At 38.9% G+C, this 21220-nt stretch overlaps 2 protein-coding genes across 2 annotated transcripts in view; both read right to left on the bottom strand.

Moving 5' to 3' along the window:
* The window catches only part of LOC126174324 (guanine nucleotide exchange factor DBS-like), a 377138-nt gene that overhangs the window by 321998 nt on the left and 33920 nt on the right, over positions 1 to 21220 (bottom strand). The gene's annotated exons all lie outside the window — the stretch shown is intronic.
* The window catches only part of LOC126174340 (uncharacterized), a 33517-nt gene continuing 25718 nt past the window's right edge, over positions 13422 to 21220 (bottom strand). Inside the window, exon 3 of the mRNA XM_049921027.1 lies at positions 13422 to 17100. Within this exon, the coding sequence (XP_049776984.1) occupies positions 15502 to 17100 (1599 nt within the window). The 3' untranslated portion in view covers positions 13422 to 15501. The remainder of the gene's footprint in view (positions 17101 to 21220) is intronic.

Here is a 21220-nt window from a genome sequence, read left to right as displayed (position 1 = left end):
ACTACTCCTACTTCCCAGATGGCAGCATCAGTCCCGAAAATTTTGGATTCCACCTCGTAGCAATAGTTTTTTTTTCTACAATAAGTAGAAGTATGTAAGCAGTTTCTAGGTTTGATAGGTCATAGCATGTCTCTTATTTGAGTACACATAAATGCGGAGTAAGGGTTTTCTGAGAAAACACTACTACTTCAATACAAGTTAATTTAGATAGTACACTTAATACCTATCAGTCTGGCAGCGATCAATGTAAAAATTAGTGACACCTTGACATATGGCATAAAATTTCTCTCTTTTTCCAGCTAATAGTTACAAATGAAAAAATTCGTAATCTGGAGGGCATCACTTTGGCACTCCTAGCATAAATTTCAGTCATATTTTTATATTTTTTTTCTTATTAAATAATTATTGTGTGGTCAACTTTATTGAAGATATTGAAACATCTCGAAAACTATGAATTGGATCAGAGAAAGTGAGCCCCACTCTCAGTGGGAATGAGACTGAAGCAACAAATGCCGCCCCCCCCCCCCTCCCCACTCCATAGAATGGAATGGGGGTGGGCAACTTTAATATATTAAATTCTACTTTTTCTTTGTTGCAAACTCGGATTCCATAGGAAAATTATATAGTACTGACCAATGATTGATGTTACTTTTTTTGTGTGTGTTCCCAATACGTTGTCAGACAAAGCACGGCCAAAAGCAGTTAAACATTTAGATATGCTCGTCACAGCTCTGCTTCATACTTTGATCCCTACTAATCTTTCTAATATGGATTAACTTAGAAAACGTCAGAGAAAATTATAGATACTTCTACCAGTAGGTTATGGGTAAGTATGCTCATCTATCCTGTAAGATTCATCCATCTCTTCGTAAGATCACGAAGAGATGGAGACTAATTGTTAGAAAAAAATTGCTTAAAATATATGCTTCCGTACTTTTTTGCAGCTGGCCACTGGAATTATTCACTATATACAACAATTCACCTACTAGAAGTGGAAAATACAGGGTCAGAAAGTATCACAATTATTCTAAGAAATGAGCACACGTATGTTGTCACGTACTCGGGTTTTGGAATTCTGCACCTCTTGACCAGTTTGGTGAACACACTTAAAATACATTATGAGAAAGTGGAAGGGGTCATGTAGGGACGACACTGTCTCCTGATCAAATAGATGGAGGCACATATGAAATAAAGTATCTGTGTCAATGGACCTAATGTTTGAAACATCAAGAGGAAGTCTAGCCACTTCTCATACAGAGACGGGTGTTTTTAGACAAATGTTAGATGCCCATGACAACAAGAAAATACAATTTGCTCTCTCACAACATATGTATCCTTTGTTAGTTAACAAAATATTACAGTCAACTTTGTCACTGACCAGTAAGCTGATAAAAGAATAAATGTTCACAGTGTGTTAACTGTTGGTGACTGCTTTCAAAAACGAATTACCTACTTACTGACTTTTTCGTAAAGAAGTAGCAACCATTGCTATAACGAAGAAACACATTACAGTTGGGGAAAAAAAGTTATGGTTCAGGAAAGATATACACTCACTTATTTGTTATGTCTCAACGAAAGAATATGAATTTATTAGACGTTCTTAAATATGGACAACCTGCTTTTCCACTTTCTTTATTTGATGATGAATATGGTAATAAGCAGAAAGGAAACAAACCAGTTCTGCTAAAGAAACTTGCTGCCACTTCTTCAGTAGATAACTTTCCAGATGATCACCTCATTGATGGCAATGCTTTGGTGCATCATATGAAATGGACAACTGGTTCTAATGCTTCCATCCTCCGATCCACCGTGCTATATACTGTGAAAGGACAGTATGCTGGTGCTGTTAAACAATACTCCTGGCATTGACAACAGCACTTCCTACCCAAAATATTATTGCTTTAATCAACTCTCAAAATAAGGGATAGCTTATTGATTTGCTATGCTCCATCGAATATTGAGGTAATCAACTACATTTGTCGACAGGAGTCATTATTCACTCATGAGGAAGCTGATGTTACACTATGCTCTACACATGGTTATCCAATGTGGCGAGAAGAAGATATACAGGGTGAGCACAAAGTCTTGCACTGATTATAAAAATTTATAACAGAATAACTGTTTGACATAAGTTACATTTGATGCCGTTACATAGGTTAGTGTTACTAGTTATTTTTTTTTTTTTTTAAAGACCACTTAACGTTAGTAAAACCTCAACGTGTACTCCCTTGGTAGCACGGAGAATGCCGAGGCGGTATTCCAGTTCCTGCCAAGTGTTTCATAACATGTGTTCTGTCACAGTACCCACAGCAGCTTGTATCCTAGGCTACAGTTCATCGACGTCAGCAACTGGTGTGATGAAGACTCTGCCCCCGATATAACCCCAGAAAAAAAGTCAAGGGGCATAATGTCTGGAGAGTGAAAGGCCAGCGTGTTGGACCGTTCCTTCAAATCCACCGATCCGGACATTTCTCCCCTCTCCAGACATTACGCCCCTTGACCTTTTTTTCTGGGGCTACATCAAGGATAGAGTCTTTGTCACACCAGTTGCTGATGACGACGAACTGAAGGCTAGGATACAAGCTGCTGTGGGAACTGTGACAAAACACACGTTACGAAACACCTCGCAGAAACTGGAATACTGTTTCGACATTCTCCGAGCTACCAAGGGAGCATACATTGAGGTTTACTAATGTGAGTGGTCTCAAAAAAAAAAACTAGCAACGCTAACCTATGTAATGGAATCAAATGTAAATTATTATGTCAAAAGGTTATTCCATAATAAATTGTTATTATCAGGGCACGACTTCGTGCTGACCCTCTAAATTGTTAGGAACCATATAGGTGTGTGTGTTTTAATACCATACTTTTATTGGAAGCAAACACTTTTCCGTAGTTTTTACTATAAAGCGATTAATGGGCAGACAGCTGACATTAAAGAAAGTGTTAATAATCTCGGTGACAAGTGTACGAATATGTTTGAAGTAATGCTTTAACTGGATGTGATGCTGTCTATTACTCATTCCAGAAAGACAAGGCTGGTGCATGCACCATGTAGCATAGAGGTGAAGATCTTGGCTTGGATTTACTAGGCAACATGAACATCCATTATTATCAAATAATGAAAGCTGAGTATCAACTTTTTCCCCACTTCTCTATAAGGACAGACCTTCTGAATCAACGACTCAATTACGAGACCAACTGTTTACAACCACAAGAGAAATATCTTCTAATTTGAAGTTACTTCCACCAACAAATGAAGTCCTGCAAAAAAACCACATAAAACATGCTCAAGTGCAAGTCATTTACTGGATATCAGCAGAGCAGTTGTCGCCTCGTACATTGTCACAGTGACTGGTTAAAAAGTGGAAAATAATTTGTGCGCACTCTTAACTGGAATGGGCTTTGTAGACCCTCTTGAATTGGTGGAATTAGTAGCAAGTAGATGTATGAAATGTGAGCGAAGTAACTGTTGTTGCAAATCGTATAATCTATTTTGCACAACATATTGTAAATGTGGATCGTCAGAGACATATGAATATTGTTGCAACCATTAGAAGTAGCATGGACTGCATTAGTAGTGATGAAACTGATGTTGAAGAAGACATTCTACACACCAGATGAAAATTCTGACTGAATCCTTAACATTTGTGCAAAAAATGTAACGTTAAACAAAACAGTGTTGATGCTATAACATAACATGCAAAAGAGGAACATTAAACAAAACACAATGAAGGCAATATTTTAACATATTATTTTATCATTCTTGACAAAGTTTCTCATGTCAGACACTGTAATGTTCTGGTGTTCAAAAATGGAATGTAGTCAGACATCTGTAACTTTTCAAAGAAGCCAATATTCTTTAACACCTTGCAAACATATATTCACATCAGAATTGAAGACTTGTTATATACTTTGGAGCATCAGAAACAAAAAAAAATTATGATAATAAGCTATGAACTACAGGAATTGCCAAATTTCCAGTACCATTAATGCCTTGCCAGTTAAACTGACCACTGACAATAACCCTCATGTCAGTAACAACAACGTCACTTAAAAGGTTATGATTTGTTATACTGAGATGGAAAATTATCAGATCTAGGACAAGAAAGTAGTAATTGAAAGTAACATGTCAGTAAGATTGCTCATGATGGGAACCATATAATTGAACTTCTTGCATCTGAAAATCCCACTTCAAGTGTCGTTCCTTCACCGACAGAGACTATTTAAAACTTTTCACAAATCCATAATGTGAATAACATTTTCTCATTGATGGTTAAAAGTGACAAAATATGAGGGTCATTCCAAAAGAAATGACTCCTATTTTCAGTCATGGAAACTACAGAAGATACATAAATCACAACAGAACAGATAAATAGAGCAATATTTCAGTTACAAACTGTCATTTTTCTACAGTCACCACCATTCATTATGCACTTTGTCTGCCCTGATAGCTGAGTGGTCAGCGTGACGGATAGCTGTCCTACGGGCCTAGGTTCAATTCCTGGCTGGGTCGGGGATTTTCTCCACTCAGGGACTGGGTGTTGTGCTGTCTCCATCATCATTTCATCCCCATCCGATGCACAGGTCTCCCAATGTGGCGTCAAATGTAATAAGACCTGCACAAAGGCAGCCGGACCTGCCTCCCAGCCAATGACGCCAAATGCTCATTTCCATTTCCATTACACACTTGTAAAAATTGGAACCAGCTGAGGCTAACCACTTCCTTACAGCTTTGACAACAGCAAAAGTCTTGAAAATGTCCAACACGTATTCCATCTTTCGAGGGCACAAAGAGACAGAAGTCTGAAGGTGTTAAATCAGGATCGTACAGCGGATGTGGTAAGACAGTCTAGTCGAACTTTGCAGTGAGTTGTGTGGTCGAAAAACTGGTGTAGGGCAAGGCATTATCATCTTGCAGTTGAAAGTTGGTCTTCTTCTCGGGTCTTACCCTGGAAAATCGTGCTTTCAGCTTAGGCAGTGTCATCTTGTAGCATACTGAATTGATATTTCTCCAGGCTCCAGGACATTTAAAAGAACCACACCCTGGCTATCCCAGAAGACAGCAATTTCTTCTTTGACTGAGAATTCGCATATCACCATTTCATAACTGTCTTCTGGATTCCAGCTTGTAGTGAGACACCACGTCTCATCTACTGTGACAATGCTATTCAGAAAATTGTCATCTTCAGCTTCATAATGGTTCAGCAGGTCCCAACAAATTTCCATTAAATTAGTTTTTTCTTCTTCTGTAAGCATATGCAGGACCCATCTCACACAGACTTTGCGATAACCAAGAAGTTCCAACATTGTTTCCAAGGCATTACACTCGACATTCAGCTTTGCACACATTTCTCTGTTCACTATCTGGCAATCAGCACGGATGAATTGATCAAGACGCTCTTCATCGCAAGGGATGACAGCTACGCAGGGTCAACCGGCCATGGCTTGTCATGCACACACCCTTTTCACCACTTTGGAAGTGCCGTACCCATCACCACACATTATTCACCTCTATTGCATCGTCTCCATACACTTTTATCAAGTTTTTATGGATTTCAATCAGTGCAATTTCTTCGGCAGCGAGGAATTAAATCACACATCACTGTTTTATATGCGCGTCCACATCAGAATCCATTTTGGAATGCTCCTCTGCTGGCGTCAAATACCACAGAACAACAAAATCATCTGCAAATCAAAGAGGAAGGTTCAAGTGTTAACACAATACCATTGACATCTGGTGCAGACATAAAAGGCCCACACGAAAAAATAGGAAGCATTACGTTTGGAATGACCCTCTTTAACTTTTATGTGAGGAATCTTCTTGTCACGAATTTGGGTTGTTTTTTGTCTAATTACTATTGTTTGTGTTGCAGCAACATTCATTACATTTAATAATAACACCCAAACTAGAGCCATTAACAGGCCCATACTGCCAAGAGCTAGGTCACAGCTGAGAGAAAATGCTGCAACTTTATAAACTATTCTTTAGTAGAGATAAACAACATTTAGAACAACACCTCTGTTAAAATGAAAGCTTTAGTTCCCCCATGTCGCTGGGGGTAATCATGGCAATACCGTTCTTATATTACAGAATAATTGACAGTGCCCTCATCATGAAAAAATTCTGATGGTTATATAATGTGATATTATAAAATCAATTTATAGATCCTTGAAAAATTGCCACCCATTAAACTGCATGGCGGGACAGACAGGAAAACATTTTTTTCAAAAATGTAGTTGTGTGTATACAGTACAGTAGGATTAATGCATGATTAAATTTGTGGGCGATTTGTGTGTATATCGTGTGAACTGCCACCTTTCACAGTACCAATGGCTCTATATAGTGCAACATTAAATCAAACTGAGCTTGGATGATAGAAACTAGTATGTCATTCCACACTGCTTCAACTCTAAGCCAAAGTTCATCAATCATGATGGCTAACAAGAATTGACACACCAGTTAGGACAGCATGGATAACACACAGACTTATAAGATTTGTGCACACATGGAAGCAGACGCCACAAAATTCAATGAAATTACTGAAATCTCTGCCTCCTAATTACATCTTCACAGACAGTTTACAGTGTGTGGGCAGATCATCACAAATCTAGCATGCAAAACCTGTCTGCTGTTTGTTTCGTCTAGTGCTTCTCATCTTTGTAAAAAAAATTCTAAAATAACTAATATATATTGGTACTTTAGAATTTCTGACTTTTTGCAATATGTAGAACTCGATTATTTCTGTGGACAACAGCTACTTATTCTTTAATTCAGAAAATGAGATTAGTTCACTCTTGGTCGAAGAGGGAAAACAGCAACAAAAACAAGTTTTTTGCCATCTCTCTATTGAAAAATTTAAGTAAAGTAAATAAATCTATTCACTGTAGGAAACCTTACTTGCATCCTTCAGAATGGTATAGGCCTACATAGTTTTGCAGGTGTTTGGTATGCTTTCACTCTCAGTGATTGCATAGACAGTACAAGAGAAAAATTCAAGCTATTTAACTTCTTCCTGTTGCGTGAAATCATGACACTGCTGTCAGCCTCTGATGAACTACAACTTCCTTCTTCATAAAGTATTGTTTTACACTGAAGCACCAAAGAAACTGGTATAGAGAGACGTATTCAAATACAGATATATGTAAACGGGCAGAATACAGTGCTGTTGTCAGCAATGCCTACATAAGACAAGTGTCTGGCGCAGTTGATACATTGGTTACTGCTATTACAATGACAGGTTATCCAGATTTAAGGGAGTTTGAATGCGGTATTATAGTTGACACACTGGCATTGGGACATAGCATCTCTGAGATAGCGATGAAGTGGGGTTTTCCCATACGACCATGTCACGGGTGTACTGAAAATATCAGGAATCTGGTAAGACACCAAATCTCCGACATCACTGGGGCCAGAAAAAGATCCTGCAAGAATGGGACCAACAATGGCTGAAGGAATCATTCAGTGTGACAGAATGTGCAACTCTTCCGCAAATTGCTGCAGATTTCAATGCTGGCCCTTCAACAAATGTCAGCATGTGAACTATTCAAAGAAAAATCGTCGATATGGGCTTTCGGAGCCAAAGGCTCACTCGTGTACCCCTGATGATCCCACGACACAATGATTTATGTCTCGCCTGGGACCATCAACACCAAAATTCGACTGTTGATGATTGGAAACATGTTGCCTGGGTTCAAGTAGTATCGAGAGGATGAACACGTATGAGTGTGGAGACAACCTCATGAATCCATGGACCTTGCATGTCAGCAGGGGAATGTTCAAGCTGGCGGAGGCTGTGTAGTGGTGCAGGGCATCTGCAGTTGGACTGCTGTGGGCCCCCTGATATGTCTAGATACGACTGACAGGTACTTAAGCATCCTGTCTGATCACCTGCAACCATTCATGTCCATTGTGCATTACGACCGACTTGGGCAATTCCAGCAAAAAAATGTGACACTCCACATGTCCAAAACGACTACAGAGTGGACCCAGGAACACTCTTCCGAGTTTAAACTCTTCTGCTGGCCACCAAACTCCCCTGACATTAACATTATTGCGCATATCTGGGATGGCTTGCAACACGCTGTTCAGAAGAAATCTTCACACCATCGTATTCTTACGGATTTATGGACAGCCTTGCAGAATCCATTGTATCAATTCCCTCCACCAGTACTTCAGACATTAGTCGAGTCCATGCCAAATCATGTTGTGGCACTTCTGCATGCTCACAGGAGGCTTACACGATATTAGGCAGGTGTACCAGTTTCTTTGGCTCTTCAGTATTATTAGCTTGGGCACTACTAGAACCTAAAGTGAGAAAAATACTCACCAAATATTAACAAAAAATCAGTATTAAAAAAAAAAGTATCTTAAGATATGCTCAGAATTTTGGAAACTACAAGTCGGAGGAAAGCTCACCTCGAATGGAATCTGAAAACAGTTAAAAATCCAGCACGGAGTGAATATGAGAGCTACGACAATGTCGAAAAGGAAATGAAATTTCAGCACAAAGCGATTACATAGCTGGGCAATTGAATATACAGCTGCCAGTGACAGTCCAAACTTGTGACTTAATTTTTCTGTAACCATAGAATTAAAGTGATTGATAATTAAATTACATATTAATATGAAAAACTTGTTATGATTTTTTCTCAAGGTTCTCAGAAAAAAAATCTACACTGCAGACTTGAGCAGCACACACAGGTTTTTCTTCCTTTCTCTCTCTTTTTTGCAGGAAGTTGCAAATGCTCACCACAGAAGAAATTCCACCGTTACGAATTCTATTACCTAAGCTGAGTTTAAAGCATTCTCTGAGAGGGTGTATCCGCTTGCTGCCCAAAGTTTTTTCCTAAATCGAAATATAGTGAGCCAGCAGTAGATTGAAACTGTGTAGGTTTTTATTGCATGCACATGTCTGTGAAAACAAGGTGCAGCATATTGACAGCCTTTAGTCACACCAGCACTAATAACATGCTGTGTGGAAATATTTTGTAACTCTTCAAATGGTTGCGTTTCAGCTTTTGCAATTAAAATACCAAGAACAAATATGAATATGCACTTTATTTTCAGGAACATCAGCAAAGTAGTACCTTGATTTCCTGTATATTACCATCAATATGCACTGCAATTATTGCACTGAGCACAGCTCTTTGCTACTCACACTAAATGAGTTACAACTCAAACAAGTTGACAATTTTCCTCATGTGTTTGGTGTTTCAGGCCTACCAGATGGCTTGTATGCTAGTTGTTGTCAGGAGAGGGCTACCCCATCTTTGTTTATAATTCAGGCTCATCTGAGCTTGTTGTCAGAGTACCACTGAATCTTGATGCCAGAAGCATGATTATATTCATTATAGTCTAATGAAGTACGCTTTAGGGTAAGTTCTCACACCAGGCATTCTTATTTGCCCTCTCCTCCAGTTAGTACATATTGAAGGTCAAATGGGTACAGTGTTTGAAATAAATGTGTCTCTCTCTCACACACACACACACACACACACACACAATGTTCACGTATTACTGAGGATTTTAGTAGTTTCTTATTTAGATGGAATCAACACAATTCAAGCAGACAGACAACAACAATCATTTAGGTATTGGCAGCAATGAGCAGTTTGTCAGTGCATGTGCATGCTCAGTGTTGAAATTTGATGGCAGATTAAATCCATGTAGGACCTTTTCCTCTTTCACGCAAGTGCAAGCTATTCAAGCACTATTCACAGCTCACCATCAAACTTTTACTTCTGACATTCTCTCTTCTCCTATCTTCAAAATTTCACAGAATTTCTCCTGTGTACATTGTGGGCTAGTAGTCTTGGAAGAAGGGATACTATGGAGAAATGGGCTAGCCACAGCATGTGGGATTGTTTCCAGAATGAATTTTTACGCTGCAGCATTGTGCAAGTTGATATGGAACTTCCTGGTGGAATGAAACTGTATGCCAGACTGTTAGGTTATGTGATACTGCATGTATCCCTATGTTACTCTTCTCTAGAGGCCGGCTGTGAGACATAGTTAGGGTATGTAAAATAGTGTAAACAGATAAGGATGAAAGTATAAGAGCAAAAAAATTCCAGTACACATGGGTTCACAAACAATCCATTTGCAAGATAACTGCGAAAGTGTAGTTAGGACCTGTCACTTATTTTATGCGAAATATTGCCATAGTTAGGACAAATGTATTTGAAATGAAAAAAAAAAATTAGTCCCCATCTAACTGGGTTCAAATCTCAACCATGTCTACTGTAAGAAGAATTGAGTAATACTTCAGCATGTTATTTGTTACAATTTACTATACACTCCCATCTGTTAAAGTCTTCCATGTAATGTTCTCACATTTAGATGCAATACTGGACTTGTCTCTGCAGTGAGGTAGGACTTCTTTCAAACACTGGCAGATCAATCTGTAAATCTTGACAAGACCGCACAGTTTGCTCCTCCATTTCTTCAACCTTATTAACAGGAGAGCAGTCAATCCACTTTTGTAATGATGTGAGGTAGAAAAATCAAGAGGATTGAGGTAAGGTATCTTTGAGGTTGAGATACAAATCCTCCTCAAGCAATCTATCTTTGACCATATTGGTGCTTTAGAGGACATCTTACATCAGCAGCAAAATGTGTGCCATTATGAATTTACCATCTGTGGGCCATATGTGAAATTTGAACACTATTACACAGGGACTTAATCAAAGAGTTTACTTTTAAATACATTTGTACTAAGCCTGTACTTCAGTATTAAGTCAGTGACAGCTAATAACACACAATTATCTTCGAAATGGCTGGATTCCGACCCATGTTTACAAGAATGTTTTTATTTATTATTGAATATTTTCACCTTTACCAGGTTCCACTAATAATTATATTACGGTCCATGAGGGTACAAGTGCTCTCTCAACTGACTTGTTTTACCCAGTATTTTATAACAAAATTATTACAGACAGTCCACATGAATTGGTACTGATAACTGCCCACAACTACAACACCCAATATTCTATTTTGTTACAAAACGCTTTAGTGATTTGATTATGCGTTTCTCCAGTTTGCTTGTATACATCTATTCAATCTCAAGATAAGTACTTTTCAACTATAGAAAAAAAGAAGGTTCTCTAACACATACTTGACCTGTGTGTCTCCACTAGTTTGGTCTTTTACATCTCTTCCATTATCTTCCACATTCTTCCTTCCGTTCCAAATTACATTCGGCATTATCATTCTGAAATGAATCTGGCTCTATTGTTCCTTTCCCACCTTCTTTTCTCATACTGCCACAATGCATCTCATCTGAAAGCACTTCACTGATATATTTGAATCTCTCTCTCTCTCTCTCTCTCTCTCTCTCTCTCTCTCTCTCTCTCTCTAATCTGCAGTTTCTTATACTAAGGGAGTTCATCACTAACTTATATGAAATTAGTGTCAGTTACGTGTTGCTATATGATAATGTCCTGGCAAATGTGCAGTCCCTCCTACTTCAGTGAAGTGCCTTCTAAAGGCACCAACGGAGTTACCTTAGTGACACATTATAACTGAGGTAACTAGTGTTCCGAAACTTTTGAAGCTATAAAATCCCAGCTTCGGCTCTCTGGTGTAGTTTACTACTAATTTATTTTTTTGCATGAGATTTGTATTTTAGAACGCAGAACTGCAGTATTTTATTTGCGCATAAGAAATCCAATAGGTATTCAGTGGGGATGTAATTTGCTTAGCAATTTTAAATAGCTCATACATTGATACACTTTGACGTGTCCAGTTCCCATCTAAACTGTCATACATCAAATGTGCATTCCTTATTATCCAGCACATTCATACAACATGGGCACATTCATACAACATGGCTAACCAAAATCCTTGCAGGCTATTGCACAATAACTTGGCCATGTTTAATTATGGATTACATTTGTTTACTGGATTTTACTGGCAAGTGATGATTCAAAATTATCATGAGCGGATTTCAAACAGTTAAGTTACACACTATCAATGCAGGCCAAATAAATTTTACTGAATTGCATCTCACTTCAAAGTGATACATACATGACACTATTTAGCAACATAGTCATTCAGCCTCTGCAAATGGTCAGAATGTTCTATCTATCATTCAATAACTTGATGACAGAAATCCACTCCTAGGTCAAGGTTTTATATATATCCCCCTGCCCTGCCCTGACCATCACATAACTTCTTTTTTAGTTCACTGAAAAAATGAAAACTGCCTTGTGCAAGATCAGGACTGTATGGTGAATCAACATCCCCTAGGTCTGTGTGGGCTTGGTCAAATTGTTGCCACTGTTTCATTATGAATAGATGCAACATTGCATTTGGTTCATACACAGCCAGCATTTAACAGTGAATTTGTGTGCAATTTAGATGTTTTGTCACAAGAATCATATTGTTAAATTATGGACTATATTGCTTCCAACAATACATACTACATAATAGTTTTAGTGTGGGATGACATGCAATTTACTTTCTGAATTCCATATTGATTTAGAGATGAACTGTTTGCTTAAATTTTGTAAGTATGTTGGTAAATGAAAGCCTTCAGCCGTTTTGCATTTACTTGGAGTGATTTAAGGCATAACAAACAATGTACATCACCACTTTACTGCTGTGCTTCCTCACTCAATACAAAAAGTTCAAGGTATTTACATTACTTGGAATACACCTCCCCCCCTCTCCCTGCACATTATGGGCTGTGTCTTTGACATATTCCAGTAGTCTTCATCAGAAGCTTTCCCAATTTAAAACTTCACTCCAAACAACAATTAATAGTGTTGTTTATTCTCAGGACATATAAAAATTGGTGCTATTCCATTTTCTCTCTTGCAACATACATCAACTTCTCAATGAACAGAATAAATACTGACAACATTTTGGGGTGGTTGTTGTTAAGTGTCAAATTTCCTTTTGGAATCTACTACTATGACTCACAGAATACAATATAAAGTTTTGCCAATAGTCTTCAGCTCAAGGGATTCAATTTCATGAAATAATACACTCTTTACTAATTTAAAAAATTCACACATTTAAAAATTTTCCCAAAATGGGACACTCGAGCACCAAGAATAGGTACCAGGTTAAAAATTAAAAGTCCAATGTCTTATAAATAAATTCATTTATATCAAAGCCAAAATATTAATAACTGTACAATTCAATGTCTACAAAGCTAGATCATCATATTTCTATAACGTATTTGTACTCTATACTTCTTATGAAGTTGCAACAAAAGTCACACAATGGATTAGAAAAAATCTGAATACTTGTATACATAGAAAATTATCACACTTTTCAGTTCATTCAGTCAGAAGATAGTGTCTTTGATGAAAGTGAAGATAAATAATCAATATTGTGCGTGTGTGTGTGTGTGTGTGTGTGTGTGTGTGTGTGTGTGTGTGCGTGTGCGCGTGTGTGTGTGTGTATATATATGTTTATTTGAATCATCTTCACCTTCATATAGTTAAAGGAGCCTAGCATCTTTGCACATTTTTACTTTTATTATTCACACAACAAATTTCAAAGCTACTCACTTCCAGGGCAGACTAAATTCTCAGTAAAGATGTAAACCACCCAATTTGCATGAAGCCTTTTCCAGATGAAGGAAGATTTTGAGGACTGTAAGTTGTGTTCTTCCTCAGAGTGACACAGGTGCAAAGTATCGTTACCTACAGTTGAATAATAATTTATGTTTCAAAATCTTAAGCAACTGTTCAACATCTACATTGTCCTTCACAATATTATTTTACAGCACGAGTAGAGGAGAATCACTAATGTGATGCCTTAAGGAATTGCAACACTGTTTCACTTACTTCAACAATACCAAACATTTGCAATACAGCTTGCTCTTGTCAATTGAGGTCAATAATTGTTCCCTAATTTAATCCCATTTTATTTTCTGTGTGTATTATAAGAACTGGAGCATCTACACAAAATAACAATGTGAAGATTGTCCTTATTTTTTCCCCCATACTTAAAGAATGTGATCTGTTCATACAAAATTCATCAAAGGCTTTCTTTTCCTTTAGATTTGTTTCCTAGACAGAGACTGAATGGTGGCATGTAATTTAGCATATCTCTCTGGCCCACAAAATAATGTCTGTACACACTAAAGTAATAATTCAAAATTTAGAAAATATCCAAACAAATGTATTACAAAAATAAATAAAAGTAACACATCAGTAAGGCTCCTCATGGTAGGTACCACATTATTAAACCTCTCACCATGCAAAAACCCATTACTAATGTCATTCCATCTCTGGCAAGCATTATATTAAACGTTTCATACACTTCATATTCGATTAATATTTTTTCTCATTAATGATGAAAAATGATAAAATAATTTTGACATATGGACTCTTATTGACAGAAAAAAAAAGTACGGCAATTGCTGTTGTTGGGATTTATTTAGCTCTCAACACTAGTCTACTCCATGCAAGTCTCTGTCTCTACATAACCACTGCAACCTACAACCATTTGAACCTGTTTATTGTAACCAAACCTTTGTCTCCTTCCACTACCTCCACTATCCTCCCCATCCCACCCAACTTCCCTCCAGTACCAAACTAATAAATCCTTGATGCCTAAGGATGTGTCCAATCAAGTTATCAAGTTGTTCCATAAATTTCATTTTCACTCACATTTGATTCAATACCACACTGCCAGTATTCTATGCTACTCTTCTTGTCTCCAGCATTCTTTTCAGTATCTCGAGATCATCTTTTCTCCTCTTCTCATAACTGTTTATTGTCCATGTTTCACTACTGTACGAGGCTAACCCCCTGACAAAAATCTTCATGAAAGACTAACTCTTAAATTTATTTTTGATGTTAATCTCTTTCATATAAACTATTCTTTGGGGAAACAAATGAAAGCAAGATTTTGACAACATAATTTAAAAGCTTCCCTTAAATAACACTTAGAAAAACATGTCTGTAAGAGTGAAAGGACATAATTATTTACGTTAATACTGATCTTGAACTATATACTAATATAATAAAGTGTGCTGTTCTTGTGAAATAATTCTGACAGTTACACATCAGGAAATTATAAATACAATTTACATGTCCTTCAAAAATTGAAGGACATTAAGTAATATATTAATATATGTAATTTCTTTTTGTACAATGCTGTTGCACTAAAAATGATAACTTCTTAACCAACATTTAACTTACGAGTTTTGCAAACTTAATTTGTGCATGGATCTCTGTGGCTTGGTGGTAAAATGCCAGGCTACAGATATAATGGCCATGGGTTGAACCCTCTCTCAGTCCTAGAATTTTTATCTGTAAATTATCATGTCTATCACATCTGGCAATGTTTATCAATGTGAGAAATACCAAGATGCACTGCAGTTCACAGTCTACATTAAAATGTAGGTCTCCTTATAACTGGCTGGTTACATCAATTGAAAGGCCAAATGAAGGAAACAGGATACTTCCTTCAACAGGAGCATGTCTAGCAAACAACTGTGTTGTTCCAAGCAACACGAGGATTGATGGCTTTATTTTTTTTTATAATGTAGTAAATGCAAATGTGTCCTGTGTATTACCATCTATTGAGGCTACAGCTATTGTCTGAGAATTGTGTGGGTGAGTTGTGTATGTTGGATGTGCTGGAGCTAGCTGATACGATGTAAATGTCCCAGAACTGTTTATTGACACTGGTGTTCCATCCAGAGATGCATGTAAAATAGGTTTTACAATAAAAGCTTGCTCTTGAGAAACATTTGCAGGGAGTGTTGTTTCTGACTGAGAAGTGGGTTGTGAGAATATGATGGGAATAGCAGTTAACTGGCCATGACGGAGTATAGATGTAGCTTGCGTTTCTTGACAATTTTCAGGCACCTGTGCAGTAAGAGACTCACTTGGCAATTTTATACATTGCTGTGGAAGTGTGTCCACAACCTGAACAGAGTTGTTTCCATTACATTTCTGTGTCTGATTGTTTACTGCTGTTCTGTTACAACTGCTTTCAGTTTTGCAAAATTTCACATGTGGAAACTGTTCCTTCATAAAATGCCTAAATGTAGAATAACCCATTACTTTTATTGATGGATCATAATTTTCACAATATTGACAATATGCATTATGAATAGTCTTTCTTGTAATTTCTGAGGGCAAGTATAAAGGAGTTGTTTTCCCTACAGGCTTTGACTTACTCTTCATCCCGGAACCTGGTGATGACCCGTTAACAGTGGTTGCTGAGCTTTGAGTGTGTTTCTCAATAAAACGTTGAAGGAAAGATGTCGCATGACGGTAACTGTCAAGAGGAAACGTGTTGTGGGGCTTCTTTCCACAGTTTCCATGAACACGTGGTGATACACCATGTACCATAACATGTTTCCGGATTCTCTTCAACTGGTAATGAGTACAGTTTTCCAGATATAAGAAAGCGGCCAAGCAAACTCGGCGGCCCTGAAATGCATACTGGGCACGCAATCGTTGTCTCTCTTTGTGTCTAACAGTTTCTTCCGGATTAGTAAGCACAGCCATTGTAACACCCATAAGGTACATGTCATGTTCACCTTTGGTTAGCTCTGCTATATTCAGCCTGTGTCGATATACATACTCAGGACTAAGTCCTTTAAAACAGTTTTCTTCTTGGCACTCACAGCCTTTCTCAAATCTTTCTTTCACTTGTTGTGCATTTTCCTCCAACTGAGTTGGGTCCATATCACTTGAGTCTCTGACTTTTTGTTTAGATTTCTGAGGTGTTTTTGACTTAGTATTTGTCCTCGAATCTGCTGTCTTCATTAAAGTCATTTTTTTCTTCACTTTTAGTGCTGCCTCAGGCCTTTCTGAGGTTGCACTGGTAAAAGTTTCTTGTTCTGCCACATTTGATGTTTCAACATTAGGTATACAAATTGCTGTTGTTTGGTGGGAACCTTGCCACAACTGTATACCATCTGTCTGCCACAGCACTTGTTCACTATTTACGTTGCTACCAAACTGTTGGTTGTTATCCACAATACTTGCAAAGACGGCTTGTTGTCCAGTCACTGGTGTATGCCACTGAACCATTCCACCAGTAATTTGGTTGTTTTGGTTTTGAGGAGATGATGTTTCAGTCTGCACAGAAGATGTAGAGTCACTGGCCGAAATAATGATCACCTGCAAAGAGTAATCATGATTACTACAGCTACTCTCTTTAAAACATAGCAGCTATATCAATAAATGTAGGATAATAACATTAAAGTTTTCTATATATATCTCTATTAGAATTTTGCAGAAATTTTGGCCAGTTACAAATTAATTCATTTACAATATTTCATAATTATATCAAATACTATTCCCTAAAACCTACTTCCAAATGTAAAACTTAACTGACTAATCTACTAAAACTTGATTAACTTCAGAATTAAGCAGAATCTTTTCAGATGCTAATAAAACAAATTATTTTGGGTTATTAGGCACCTGAAAGTCAAAACTGCCATCATCTTTCAAAGATTAGAAACTTTAAACCATATTTAAGGGTTGACGTGGTAGTCACTTCCCCTTCATTGTACTACACTCCTGGAAATTGAAATAAGAACACCGTGAATTCATTGTCCCAGGAAGGGGAAACTTTATTGACACATTCCTGGGGTCAGATACATCACATGATCACACTGACAGAACCACAGGCACATAGACACAGGCAACAGAGCATGCACAATGTCGGCACTAGTACAGTGTATATCCACCTTTCGCAGCAATGCAGGCTGCTATTCTCCCATGGAGACGATCGTAGAGATGCTGGATGTAGTCCTGTGGAACGGCTTGCCATGCCATTTCCACCTGGCGCCTCAGTTGGACCAGCGTTCGTGCTGGACGTGCAGACCGCGTGAGACGACGCTTCATCCAGTTCCAAACATGCTCAATGGGGGACAGATCCGGAGATCTTGCTGGCCAGGGTAGTTGACTTACACCTTCTAGAGCACGTTCGGTGGCACGGGATACATGCGGACGTGCATTGTCCTGCTGGAACAGCAAGTTCCCTTGCCGGTCTAGGAATGGTAGAACGATGGGTTCGATGACGGTTTGGATGTACCGTGCACTATTCAGTGTCCCCTCGACGATCACCAGTGGTGTACGGCCAGTGTAGGAGATCGCTCCCCACACCATGATGCCGGGTGTTGGCCCTGTGTGCCTCGGTCGTATGCAGTCCTGATTGTGGCGCTCACCTGCACGGCGCCAAACACGCATACGACCATCATTGGCACCAAGGCAGAAGCGACTCTCATCGCTGAAGACTACACGTCTCCATTCGTCCCTCCATTCACGCCTGTCGCGACACCACTGGAGGCGGGCTGCACGATGTTGGGGCGTGAGCGGAAGACGGCCTAACGGTGTGCGGGACCGTAGCCCAGCTTCATGGAGACGGTTGCGAATGGTCCTCGCCGATACCCCAGGAGCAACAGTGTCCCTAATTTGCTGGGAAGTGGCGGTGCGGTCCCCTATGGCACTGCGTAGGATCCTACGGTCTTGGCGTGCATCCGTGCGTCGCTGCGGTCCGGTCCCAGGTCGACGGGCACGCGCACCTTCCGCCGACCACTGGCGACAACATCGATGTACTGTGGAGACCTCACGCCCCACGTGTTGAGCAATTCGGCGGTACGTCCACCCGGCCTCCCGCATGCCCACTATACGCCCTCGCTCAAAGTCCGTCAACTGCACATACGGTTCACGTCCACGCTGTCGCGGCATGCTACCAGTGTTAAAGACTGCGATGGAGCTCCGTATGCCACGGCAAACTGGCTGACACTGACGGCGGCGGTGCACAAATGCTGCGCAGCTAGCGCCATTCGACGGCCAACACCGCGGTTCCTGGTGTGTCCGCTGTGCCGTGCGTGTGATCATTGCTTGTACAGCCCTCTCGCAGTGTCCGGAGCAAGTATGGTGGGTGTGACACACCGGTGTCAATGTGTTCTTTTTTCCATTTCCAGGAGTGTATATTGAGCAGTGGGTTTTCTTTTTAGTACCTTTTACATAATGAGATAATCTTGATAGTGACCAAGGATAGAGAAACTGTGTGGCAAACTACACTCTCCTGGAGCACGGGGGACAAAAAGCACGAGCGAGTGCTTGGAGGATGATGTATACGCTTTCTAAGGCTCTTAACAAAGAGGTTGTTAGTCCCTTTATCCTTATGATCAATGAGTCAGTAGTAAAGTTTTGCAAGAGATGTAGGATAGCTTTGGGTCAAAAGCTGTGACATGGTCACAAGAAATTACTTAAAGAGAATGAAGAACAGAGTTCCAGTAAAAGGAGCTGTAGGACATGCACGGGTCTTTCATTGAATACAAACTGTGGCCGAAGAAGTAACGCCCAGCTCCCCAGAGAGAGAGAGAGAGAGAGAGAGAGAGAGAGAGAGAGAGAGAGAGAAAGAGAGAGAAATAAAAATTACACAGTGACAACAATCTGCATTTCATTAGGAGACAGAGAACTCGAGTTCCCATTCAGGCCACCACTTTGGCTTTTCCAGAGTGCTACCACAAACTGACTGTGGATGTGGGTATGTCCATCAAGAAACTGGGGAGAGAAGACATGGAACCCTAAATTAAATTGTGAAATGTAGCAGACATGGTTTAATTTTATGAGAATTAATAGTGGAGTATCATTGGCCAATGGTGTTACAGAATAAACTGGAAATACATATGAAAGCTAAAACAGCAGACGTGTCAATGTTGGAACAGAGTCCAGCAGAGAGAAGGTAGCACGAAAAATTAACAGTACTTTTAAAAATTGGAAATATGTAAACAGTTAACACACAGAAGAGGAAACAAGCAGACCTTCCCAATAACACATTCTTTTCCCTGAAACCAGAGTAAGCTCAAATTCAGCAAAATAATGACAGTCTTACAACAATTTTACAGGAGGAACAGAATATAACAAATATAAAAATAATTCTGCTCTACAACATCTTACGGTAAACTCAGCTGCCTCAGTGTCTACTGTATTCTACATTTTTAAACTGGGTTTAGATTACAGCTTTATGAACTGAAGATGTTTATGAACAATCATATTAAAGTTTCAAACATTGGTTATTTTCACTGATTTCATCTCAACTATTCTTCAAACTGTGTAATGAAAGATCATTCACTTAAGACTTAAAAAGATTCACATTTCGTAAGAAAGATAGGAATATCATTTTGGAAAGCCATCTATCATCATCATCATCATCATCATCATTGCCGTCATTGTCATCAGTAGAGTGGTATACTACATTAATAAGTCCAGATGTGATGACAACTGATTGCATTTTCTGGAACCTTCCCTACACAGCCTCAAGAAAGCACAGCAACACTATCCTGAGTCTCATGCCTTCCTTGTTTTAAAATGGTTCACATATTTTTTCCATTTATATATATGTGTGGAATCTCTCCAGGAAGATTTTCTTCTAAGGCAATGTCATTCTCAAGTGAATTTGATTGTGATTTGTCACACTGACCCTTACGTAAAGATGATTCTAGTTTCCATAGTAAAGAATGGGAAGTGCGTGTATTATCATCATAGAGATCAAGTTACAATTGCCTTTCACACCAATTTGGTATCGAGGAAGTTAGATACGAGGTGGTTCAGTATCAGTGCAGCATCAACAGATAAGGTTCTATCTTTGTTTAAAATCCTCCTGACCCAGAATTTAGTGTATGCGACTCATTGTTTTGCTGAAATCCAGATCTTGTGATATGATTTCAATATGCCTTATTTAATCAAAGATTATGTTTTTCTATTTGAATTCTTTTTACAGCTGCTGGTTTACCACTTATTTTATAAACCTTTGGATGTGTATGAAAATAAAATTTCAAGATATCAAGTCTGTCCTGTTAATGTTATTTTACACGATTCCCAATGTTCTCTGACTAAGCTGAAAATTGGGAATTTGTTGCAGGAGATATTGCCTGTGTATGCGATGTAACATTTCTGCACTTATTACGAAGAATGTAATTGTTATTTATATTCATCCTCACACAGCATATTGAGGATGATGATGATAATTTGGGTTGAGGTGGGCGCTCGACATCACGGCCATCAGTGCCCTGAAGAAAAGTCAGCATGCAAATCTCTTGGGTGGGGATGAAGGCTGTCCCCACATGCAGAGCAGTTTATTATGAGTTAAAGTCTGCTGACCTTTCCCACCAATTTAGGGATGAGGCGTGAGAGTTCACAAAATTTCACTACGCTTGTGACACTGGAATCAGCATCTGTGAGGATGGTGGGCAGATCTCCAGCAAGACTGAGGGCTGCCCTA

This window comes from Schistocerca cancellata, chromosome 1, assembly GCF_023864275.1.
Source record: "Schistocerca cancellata isolate TAMUIC-IGC-003103 chromosome 1, iqSchCanc2.1, whole genome shotgun sequence".
Classification (NCBI taxonomy): Eukaryota; Metazoa; Arthropoda; class Insecta; order Orthoptera; family Acrididae; genus Schistocerca; species Schistocerca cancellata.
Note: the sequence above shows the minus strand (reverse complement) of the source record. Positions and strands in the feature narration are given on the sequence as shown.